We start from the raw sequence: 11,491 nt of genomic DNA on the forward strand, positions 1-11,491 counted from the left end.
ATTTCCAACTTAGCCAATATTTTGCTTATTCAAGTTAGCAACGCGTTTTCATATCACCCTTAATTACACTGAGCTGCCACAAAATATTGTAATATATATATGTTTAAATCATCCTTTTAAAAATTAACAAATACTGTAATTAGCAACATGACATAATCCAGAGTGCCCTGCTCAACAAAACAATGAAATGACTAAATAAATTCAGAACCCAGGTACAAATGTCCCAATGTAATGACACATTGCATTAATAGTAAATCGGTACCACAATTCACTATGAATTTAATATGAAAATACAAAATAGGTAATAGAATATCTTTTCTACTATTTTATATATCAATAAATATGTTAGCAAGTAAACATTTTGGTAACTGGGGAAACAGAAGAATATATATTTGCCAATCTTTAACTCTTAAGTATTTTCAACTGTATAGATTGGTAAAATAATGGTTGTGAAAGCAATATGCATTTAGTAAGCTTACACAGTAAGCAATCTAATAACCTTTGCTGGGAATTTATAATTCCGGCTACATACCATTAATTCGGTTGTTCTAACTGCGCAGAAAGGGATCTTAAAGATCTCACGTAAAGGAAAAAAATAGAACCTACCATTGATATTTGACCAGATTTGTCACAAGTCTCTACTCGGTGGCGTTCTCATTATATCTATAAATATTTCAAAGTAACATGCTTCAAACGGCACTACTCCCAATTCCCTCCCCAACCCTCTCAAGCGGATTTTAAAACGTTTTCTGGGACTTGTTTTGGTGTTCGCGTGAATAACAAGAGTCTTGTCAGACTTTATGTTGATACCATCACTACCCCGTCTCCCCCACCCTCCCCGTCCCTCTCACCGCTCTCTTGCAAAAAAAAACACAACTTAGCTCCCCATGCAAAGGACAGGTCAATGTAGCACATGTGTTAAAGCATTGGCTATTGGATGAGAATAATTCAGGCCGGTACACAAATAGCAAAACAAAAGTCCTTTGGGGAGGAGGGCGGGAAATTAAAATAAACCCCCCCAAAAAGAGAACAAAATATTTCACTCTAAAATAAGGTGTCTGACCGACTCCACCTAGGCGGGGCGCGTCTGAAATGACTGAAATCTTAATTGGATTCATTTAAAAAAATCCTGTTACCATTGATTGTGTAGATAGTCCGCCTTACAGCTTCTTGGTGCTTGACTGTTTGCGAAGGGTTCATTTTTTTTTAACAGAGATATCCTGCAGCTTATTTTAAAAAAATCATCTCTGCAGAGCAAGTTGTGACAAAGCGATAGTGGGACCCGCTCCATCTTTCCATCCACATCTCAGGAGTCTGAAAAGTCCAGTAAATAAAAGGCACTTTTCCAATTATTATTTCTTTAAAAAAAACAACTTATATTGTAGCAGACCTTTCTCTAAATCTGACTGAGGGCTGTTTGTTCCTCCAAGACCTGCAGGTAGTCGGGAGAACCCTGAAGTTTAGCTTTCAGTTCGAAATACTCCCCCTTTCTTAATTCCACAACCATCTTCGGGTGTGTGTTCCCCAAGAGCGATTTCTTCAGTTTTTTCCCCTCGTGCTGCTTCTCCGGATACTGCAGCTCGAAGCCACCGACACCCAAGCTGTTCATTTCTCGCTTGCCTTCCGTGATGTCCCGGTAAAGCAAATGGGAGTCCCTGGGCGGCAGCAGCTCATCCAGCTCCTCGATGGTGCTGAGCCTTTTCTTGCCGTCGGAGCGCGCGGCCTCCTTCTCCTTCTCCGAGATGTTCCTCAGGAAGATGGTCTGCCCCTGGGAGTCGCCGAAGGACAGCCCGTGCTCCGAGCTTCGGGCACTTCCAGGGTAGTTCTTGGTCATCTGTTCAATGGTCTGGGGCACGGAGCTCAGCGTGCTTTCCGCCTTACTGAGATGCGCTTGCATCAACCCGCACTCGCCGTTGCCCCCCTCTTGCTTGGGGTTGGTTTTCTTGTGTCGCTGGAGGACAAACACCAGTAGACAGAACGCAACGAAGACTGTGAGGATCAGCACGACTAGGATGCTGAGGATAAGGATGGAGAGAGGGACCGGACCCCCTGGAGAACTTTTGGCCAAGTTCAAGGGCGTGGACTTGGACGCGGCCAGGGATTTCGGGCTGGGGGTCAAAACGACAGGCTTGTTCAACAGGCGAGGGCAGAGGACCTCGCTCTTCAGGGTCCTCAAGTCCACACTGGAGAAGTTCACCGGCGTCTCGCACTTTACCTCCCTGACCAGGGTGCCCTGGTGAAGCTTCTCCACCCAGAGCTTTAGAGCCACCAGGTCGCAGGTGCAGTCCCAGGGGTTACCCTCGAGGTCGATCTGTGTCAGGGACCTGAGCTGGTCTAGGACCCCGCTCACCGGGAGGTACATGAAGTGATTGTTCCTCAGGTTGAGGCGGGCGAGCGGGACGCCGGCGAAGGCGTAGGCGGGCAAACTTTTCAGTCGGTTATTGTTCAAGTAGAGCAGCTGGAGATTGGACAACGTCTCAAACGTACCCGCCACCACTTCTTTGATCATGTTGTACTCCAGGAATAGGTATTGCAGGTTCTCCAAGCCAATGAACATCTCCTGGCAGATCTTGGCCAACTGATTACTATTCAGGTACAACCTCCTCAAGTTGGTCAGGTTACGAAAGGCGCCCTTCTGAAGGACAGAGATTTTGTTATTCCCTAAGTGCAACAAATCCAACCCTTCATAGTCCGCCAAGTCGGAGGGCTCTATATCGATGATGTAGTTACCATTCAGGAAAAGCTTCCTGGCACCGGGGGGTCGGGGCATTAGGGCCGATACGTCCTCAATCCCCTTTTCTTGGCAGCTGATGCTCATGCCCAGTTCAGAGAGTTGGTTCTGGCAGACACACGGCGCCGGGCACAGTACCTGAGGAGTCACCTTGGTCTGCAAGGAAGTGATCTGGCTGTAGTTACGACTGCTAGAGAGGAACTTGCCAGAGGCGATGCCCGACTGCGACCTCCGCGACGAGTTGGTGGCCCTGGGCGACACTGTGGGAAGGGTGGTCCTGCTCGTTCCCCTGGGGACCAGCTGCAGGGGTGGAGGGAGAGTGGGCTCGAAGCTAGTGCTTCCCTCCTCCGGGCAGAGGTCCCGCTTAGTCACTTCTTTCAGCAGCTTGCCGTACAGGTTGGCAGGCATCTCGCACATGGCCTCCCCGATGTACAGGTGGTAAGGCATGTTGTCCAACCAGGAGGTCAGGGGAACGAGGTCACATGAGCAATTCCAGGGGTTATCCTCCAGCTGAAACTCCACTATCCTCCCGATGTGCTCCAGCACGCCAATGTAGGGGATGTTTTGCAACCTGTTGCCCCGGAGGTCCAGGTGCGTCAGAGAAGCAAAGCGAAAGATGTTCTCCGGCAGCCATGAGATGAGGTTGTCATTCAGAATGAGGACTTTGAGCTTGTGCATTCTGTTAAAGGCCCCGCGCTCGATGGACTTGATGAGGTTGTAGTCGGTCTGCAGGTACTCCAGATTCTCCAAACCCTGGAAGATATCGGCCCGTAGGACCTGTAACTCGTTGTTGTTCAGGTGTAACTGTTTGAGGCCGCTAAGTCCCCGGAAAGCCCCCGCCTCGATCTCCTGCAGCTTGTTGTTGCCCAGTTGAAGGGAGATCGCATTGGTGAAGTTGGCGAAGGAATACGGCACCAAGGAGACGAGCAGGTTGTACTGCAGATTGAGGTGGTAGAAGTTGGCAGCCGGAGGCTTGAGTTGATTTGGTCTGTACATGGAGATCCTCTCGCAGTTGATGTAGAGAATGTGCTCGACCGGAGTGCAGGAGCAGACGGAGCATATCTCCTTCGTGCCCGGGTCAGAGGACAACGAGGCGGTGGGCACCGAGAGAGCCAGCACGACAAAAAGCAGCATCTTCGCACCATCCACCTGAAAGACAACGCGGACAGTGGGGAGACTCAGAGATGTACACACCCGGGGAATGGTGGGGTGGGGCGCGAAGGGGTGCTGGAAAGGAGGAAGGAAGACAGGCGAAAGAGAGAACGGGGAGACAGAGAGGAAAGTGGGGGAGAGAGGGGAGAGAGCGTGGGAGAAGGGTGGGAGGAAGGAGAGAAGAGAGGGAAAATTAGGGAGATAGAGAGAGAAGGGGAAAAGAGAAGAGAGGGTGGAAGAGAGGGGTAACAGAAAGGGGAAAGAGAAGGGGTGAGGGTAAGAGAAGTGGAGAGAATGGGAGAGAAGGGGAAAGGGGTGAGAAGGGACAGTCAGAAGGGGAGAAAGGGGGAGATATGGGGAGGGATGAGGAGGGGGAGAAGAGAATAAGAGAAAGGAGATGAAAAGAAGAGACTCGATTAAGAGAGCGGGTTAAGGCAGTAAAGAGAGATGAATGAACGAGAGAGAATGGAGCGGAAGAGAAGGGAGAGAAAAGAGGGAAGCAAACACTGATAAAGAATGTATCGAAACGTGGACGAGTGAGGGAGGAATGCCCGAGAAAGGATGAAGCGTGCGGGGGGGGGGGGGGGGAAGATGAAGAGGGAGTGAGAACATTGAGGGAGAAGGGAGGGGGTAGGGTGGGATGGACAGAGGCAGGAATAAGATAGCCGGGAAGATGAGAGAGGGGAAACGAAAAGGAAGGAACGGGGAATGACAGAGGGGACCAGAATAGAGTGAAATACGTGAAAAGATGATCCGGGAAAGTTACCCTAATCGGTTAAAGTGTGATGACTGCTATGTGTACGCAAGATAGAAAGTGTGAAGGGGCGACTACAACGAAAAGGGTGGGTAAAATCGGGAATGATAGCGAGTGAGAGTTACACATCCTTGCACTAATTCCAATTTTGTCACACTGCCACTACTGTGTAACCGTATCATAAACCCAGTCAAAGTTGAAATTACCTCCTTTCCCACTGCGGGTATCCAGTGTTTCAATGCAATCTCTTCTGCTGCTTCAGGTCCGAAAAGCTCGGAAAACAAGGCATAAGAGCGGCAAAAAAAAATCAGCTGGCCACCGCTGGCCTGAGAGCGTCTTTGGTAGGTGTGCGGGGAACAGCAAGCGTGCGGGAGGTTAGCGGGACGTGGCCGGATCGCACTGCTGAGGGGCACGGAACCCCGAGGAAATCCGCGTCCATCTAAAGACTACATTCGCAGAGAACCGACCTCCGGCGCCGCCGCGCCTCGGTGTCCACCAGCTACCGCTGGCGGTGCGAAATTCAGCAAGCTGATGCCGAGAATCCCCCAGGAACCTCCTCCGAGCGATTAAAAATGCTGCTTAATCCAACATTTAAATTCCTGTGGTAATCCTTATCGGTAGAAAATCTGAATTAACAAATAACCATCGCAACTACCTTTTTCGAAACAATTTAAAACAAATTCACCATATTACTGATGTCGAAGTTCTCCATATATCTTTCCTCTCTCTCTCTCTCTCTCTTTAGAATGAATCCAATATTATGGCACAGTTGAAGTCTGCGTGGTGAGTGAGAACATCTTACATCTGCAGTTGGCGTTAGTCTGAATAGAGCGATCAGTTTTTGGTTCGCCCGCAATAGGAACGTGCTCGGAGATTCGAAACAACATCAGAGCCAGACTGACGCTTCAAGAAAGCGCGCACACGGACACGGACACTAGGAAGGGTGAATAATTCAAAGAAACGCAAGTTGTAGTTCACGGCCAGCATCTTCTGCGGGTCCCTCGCTCACATAGTGATCGCAGGCTTTCGAGAGAGAGAGAGAGAGAGAGATAGAGAGATAGTGTGTGTGTGTGTGAGAGAGAGAGAGAGAGAGAGAGAGAGAGAGAGAAAAAGAGAGAGAGAGAGGGATATAGAGAGGCAGAGAGAGAGGGATAGAGAGAGAGAGGGATAGAGAGAGAGAGAGAGAGAGGGATAGAGAGAGAGAGAGAGAGACAGAGACAGAGAGAGAGGGATAGAGAGAGAGATAGAGAGAGAGAGAGAGAGGGATAGAGAGGGAGAGAGAGACGGAAGTACAAGAGCGCCATTAAATGAAATAAATTATTGATGATGCGCCCTGAATGAAGCACATGGCACCGGTCGAGGGGAATATCCCGTGGAACCCTACTTCCCCCTACCTGTACATAGGTGCAGAGGTGCTCGTCAGCGGGGCGACCTTCCTGAGAAATTCACTGAGATATGCGGCAATATTTGCAGCAAGTTATCTTTGTGTTGAGAGCGGGGGGGGGGGGGAGGGTGTGGGGGTGGTGTGAATGTGTGTGGGGGGGTCAGAGGATGAGAAGATGAGAGAGAGAGAGAAGAAGGGGAGAGAAACACACAAAATGCTAGAGGAACTCCGCAGGTCAGGCAGTACCTATGGAAATGAATAAACAGTCGACGTTTTCGACCGAGATCCTTCTTCAGGACTGAGAAGGAAGGGGGAAGATGGGAGGCAGAGGGAGCGAGAAGAGAGAGGCAGAGTGGGACGGGAGACAGGGAGAGGGGAAGGAGAGAGAGGGAGGGAGAGAGAGAAAGAGAGAGGAGAGAAAGAGGGGATGGGAGAGTGATAGGGAGAGAGAAGGGGAGCAGCACACAAAATGCTGCAGAAACTCAGCAGTTTAGGCAACATATATGGAAATGAATAAACAATGATTGTTTCGGACCAAGGCCCTTCAAGATAGACTGGAATAGCAGGGGTAAGGTGCCAGCATAAAGAGAAAGAGAGAGAGAAAGAGGGGAGTGAGCAAGAGGAGCGAGAGGAGGGGGAGAGAGGGAGATGGGACATAGAGGAGATAGAGAGAGGGGAGGGGAGAGAGAGGGGAGAGAGGGAGGAGAGATGAGAGAGGAGGAAGGGATAGACAGAGGGAGAGAGAGGGCAAGTGAGGGAGAGAGAGGGAGAGGAGAGTGAGAGGGACAGGGAGGGAGAAAGAGGAGAAAGAGGGAGAGAGAGCAGAGAGAGAGCGAGAGAGATGGTACAATCGCTCCAATTTCCCAGCTGCTCTCTGTGTTCCTGTTGCAGGGGATCCAGTGTTTTTTTAAAAATTTCCTGATGAAGAGTATCGTCCCGAAATGTCGACTGTTTATTCATTTCCATTGATGCTGCCTGACCTGCAGAGTTCCTCCAGTATTTTGTGTGCTACTTTAGATTTCCAGCGTCTGCAGAGTCCGTGTATTTTTTTAAATTTCTCTTCCCTGTTTACATAACTTAGAGGGATATCTCACGATTAAAATAAAATATCTGTATTTTACCCGGCTTCCAAAAATGAATGAATGAATGCAATGTGTTGGTTGCCATACATATACAGCAAGGATTGGAAAGGGAGGAGTTAAAAATAGCCAAGATCTGATTTCTCCGCCCGCCCTCTCTGCCCCCCTAAAAAAAATCATGATCTCAGCAGAACTGCGGTTTTAACTGTTGACCAGACACCACCTCATTCCATGCACAAGAACAGCCACCTCATGTGTTAAGCGCCAAACCTGCCCATCCCTACGCTTTTGCGCCTGGATAATGCACATAAAGGTGAGAGAGAACGAACTGAATCCAGTCTGCGGGATTGACTTTCGGGGTTTTGGGTACCAGGCATTGCACTGCGGGATGTTGGAGAAGCTGCGTAGAGCCACCTAGCGCCATTGGAATGCTACTGCAGGTTGATATTTCTTTTTTAAAAAACACATCTGGATGTCAAATAAAATGTATTTGAAGGTTGCAGGCTTAAAATCAATCAGCATCACTGCGCTACAAATAACTCAAGGTCCATCGGAATAGACTGCCGTTCCAATGGATAAACACAAGAGATTCTGTAGATGCTGGATATCTGGAGCAACATGCACATACAAAATGCTGGAGGAACTCAGTAGGTCAGGCAGCATCTATGGAGGGGAATGATGAGTCAACTATCTTTTGCTGAGATTGTTTGTCAGGACTAATGAAGGCTCTTGCCCCATATCATCAACTTTTGGCTGAAACAGTTACCCCGAGCATTAAGGCTGATCAACACCTCCACTCACTAACCCAACCCTACACACCCTGAACCTTCACTACTTTATCACTTCCTGTCAGTTTTCTTTGTACAGACACTCCTGTGCCTAATGTCACTTTATAGACATACAATAAGTGTATAAGCTGTTTTATGTAATTATACTCATTGTGTTTTTGTGCTGCATTAAATCAGAATCAGATTTAATAATCATTGACAAATGTCATGAAATACATTGTTCTGCAACAGCAGTGCATTGCAATACATAATTTAAAAAAATATAAATTACAATATGAAATATAGACACACACACACACACATACGTATACATATCTAAATGAGTTGCACAAAAAGAAAGCAAAAATAGTCAGGTAATGTACATTGGTTCATTGCCCATTCATGAATCTGTGGGCAGTGGAGAAGAAATGTAGTCTATTTAATATTTCAGTAGCATTTGAGTAATATTGTAAATATATTGTTTGATTAAGCATTCTTGTTTATTTAAATAATTCATTATGGGTTATACTGTACTGTGCAAAAGTCAAATATAGAGCTGGGTGCCCAAGACTTTTCCACAGTACTGTATTTGTCAATGTGGAGCAGAGAGCAAATTTGTAAATCTGGTGGGGCAAGAGGATGTTGGGAATGGCAAGGATGGAGTTCCAGGGGACAGGCGTGGCACAGGTGGCAGAGAAGGAGTGCTGGGGCTGGGGGAGGGCATACTGTGGGCGCAGGCACTCCCAGCCTTGAGGCACCAGAGAAGGTCGTTTGATTTCAAATGATGGAATGTCTCTCAGGTACTTCTCACTCCCTCCCCTCTCCTTTCTCCTTTTCCCAACCATGATTCTCCCCTCCCTGCCCCTTCCCTCTATCAGTCCACAGAAGAGATCCATATCAGAATCACATGAGTGTGTGAGTGTGTGTGTGAGTGTGTGTCTGTGTGTGTGTGTCTGTGTGTGTGAGTGTGTGCGTGTGAGAGTGTGAGTGTGTGTCTGTGTGTGCCTAAGACTCTTGCACACTACTGTATGTAAAAATAAGTGAATTGCATACATCATGATGCCACCACGTTATACATGCGTGCCTCACTTAAACTAAGAGCAAAGTTAGATTTTGCTTTCGCAGCTCGCTTGTTGTACTTTCAATTAGTTTTTATGTGTTGCAATTACAAAATGTAACAAGGAGCTTTTCCTAAATCATTGAGTGTGTGGCTTCAGGCTCCTGTACCTCCTCCTTTATGATAGTAATGGAAAGAGGACATGTCCTGAGTGATGAGGGTCCTTAGTGATGGATGCCACCTTTTTGAGGCATTGGCCTTTGAAAATGTCTTTGATGCTGGCTGGGGAGGGTGTGCCCATGACGGAGCTGACTGAATTTGTAACTTTTTTCCGGGGTGACAATTATTTACTGTTATGCACTGGAACCGATATTACATATTCCTGAGTAGTGAAACTAGATTTTCTCCAGCTTTTTATGTGTGTTGTGCCTGTCCAATGGGCTTTAGATGATCTCTTTTGGTCCCTTTGTTCTATAAATGATATGGTTAAACTGGAAAGAGTGCAGAAACGATTTACTAGGCTGTTTCCTGGACAAGAGGACCTGAGATTTTGTGAGTAGTCCACTCAGCGGAGAAGATCATTGGCTGTCAACTACTGATCTGTTCATCACCAGAGCAAAAAGAGCTGAAAGAATTACTGCTGGCTCCACCCACCCCAACAGTCACCCAACTACCTGCGTCTCAATGTCACCAAGACCAAGGAGATGGTGGTGGACTTTAGGAGATCTAGGCCTCATATGGAGCCAGTGATCATTAATGGAGAATGTGTGGAGCAGGTTAAGACCTACAAGTATCTGGGAGTACAGTTGGACGAGAAGCTAGACTGGACTGCCAACACAGATGCCTTGTGCAGGAAGGCACAGAGTCGACTGTACTTCCTTAGAAGGTTGGCGTCATTCAATGTCTGCAGTGAGATGCTGATGATGTTCTATAGGTCAGTTGTTGAGAGCGCCCTCTTCTTTGTGGTGGCGTGTTGGGGAGGAAGCATTAAGAAGAAGGACGCCTCACGTCTTAATAAGCTGATAAGGAAGGCGGGCTCTGTCGTGGGCAAAGTACTGGAGAGTTTATCATCGGTAGCTGAGCGAAGGGCGCTGAGTAGGCTACGGTCAATTATGGAAAACCCTGAACATCCTCTACATAGCACCATCCAGAGACAGAGAAGCAGTTTCAGCGACAGGTTACTGTCGATGCAATGCTCCTCAGACAGGATGAAGAGGTCAATACTCCCCAATGCCATTAGGCTTTACAATTCAACTGCCAGGACTTAAGAACTTTTTTTAAAGCTATTATTAATGCTTTTTGAGTTAGTGATTTAGATGCATATCATATTATTACTGAGTTAAGTATTGTATGTAATGAGTTTTTGCTACAACAAGTGTATGGGACATTGGAAAAAAATGTTGAATTTCCCCATGGGGATGAATAAAGTATCTATCTATCTATCTATCTATCTATCTATTCACCAAATTGTCATCAAGGATAAAGATGCTACAAGTTCATCACCATCAGGACCACATATCATCTCCAAAGCTTCTTTCCTGTACCTATTCAGCTTCTTAACAAAACTCACACAGGCGTAATACCCTGACTGTCCCTGAACAACATCCATTAAATGGTCTTTCCTGCTCTCCTTGTTCTGTTGATAATTATTGAGTCTGTTTGTACGTTCATATTTATTTAAGTTTGATCATTGATTTTTGTACATGTGACCATTCTGTTAATTGCTGGTTGCACTGTTGTCTTGGAATTTGTTGGTTGCTATTGTGTTGTCTGCTATGGTATTGTCCTGTGTTCTATGCTTGGCACTGAACTACAATCAAATCTGGTATGTTTCACATACTGGTGATACAGTGATTCTGAGTCTGACAGGTTGGTCAGGCAAGGGTTTTACTTAGGAGAATGAGAGGCAACCTTGTAGAAGTGTTTCAAATAATGAGAGGCACAAATAAGGTGTATGTCAGCAGTCCTTTCCCCTGGGTAGGCAAGTCCAAAACTGGAGGGGCATAGATTTAGAGTCAGAGGGGAAAGCTTTAAAGGGGACTTGAGGGTCAATGTTTCCACACAGAGTTTCTGGAATGAGCTGCCAGAGGAAGTGGTGACTCACATCACCAGTCGGATGGGTAGATGGAAGGGTGAGGCTTAGAGGGACAAGGGATAAACACGGGAATTGGATGCACTGGATGGGCACTGTAGTCAGCATGGACTGTATGCATATAGTGTTCCTCTATGACCCTGACTTTAGAGAAGGTTGAAGGGAGATTTGGCCATGTTACCATGACACGTTACCATGGATCCATGTATGGGAAGGTCAATCACATGGGGATATATATATATTTCTATATGGGAGGGGAAGGAGGGAGAGAGAGAGGGGGAGAGAGGGGGAGAGAGAGAGAGCTCTCTTTGCCCATTAAATCTACGTTGACCATCACCCACTTATTTACACTAACCTCACATTAATCTCATTTTATTATATATTTTTAGTTTATTTTTTAGATTTACAGTAATGTGCCCTTCCGGTCCAATAGCCATGCCACCTAATTATGCCCACATGACAATTAACCTAGTAC

The 11,491-nt window shown here is 46.9% G+C and overlaps 1 protein-coding gene across 1 annotated transcript; it reads right to left on the minus strand.

Annotated features, from left to right (window-relative positions):
• Positions 1–849: 849 nt before the first annotated feature.
• On the minus strand, positions 850–5,564 carry slitrk4 (SLIT and NTRK-like family, member 4). The gene is made up of 2 exons (XM_073057773.1): positions 4,844–5,564; positions 850–3,880 (listed from the first exon to the last, which is right to left on the minus strand). The coding sequence occupies exon 2, from the start codon at positions 3,863–3,865 to the stop codon at positions 1,397–1,399; it is 2,469 nt and encodes an 822-aa protein (XP_072913874.1). The 5' UTR covers positions 3,866–3,880; positions 4,844–5,564; the 3' UTR covers positions 850–1,396.
• Between the last annotated feature and the right edge of the window lie 5,927 nt (positions 5,565–11,491).

This window comes from Hemitrygon akajei, chromosome 10 (assembly GCF_048418815.1).
Source record: "Hemitrygon akajei chromosome 10, sHemAka1.3, whole genome shotgun sequence".
Taxonomy (NCBI): domain Eukaryota; kingdom Metazoa; phylum Chordata; class Chondrichthyes; order Myliobatiformes; family Dasyatidae; genus Hemitrygon; species Hemitrygon akajei.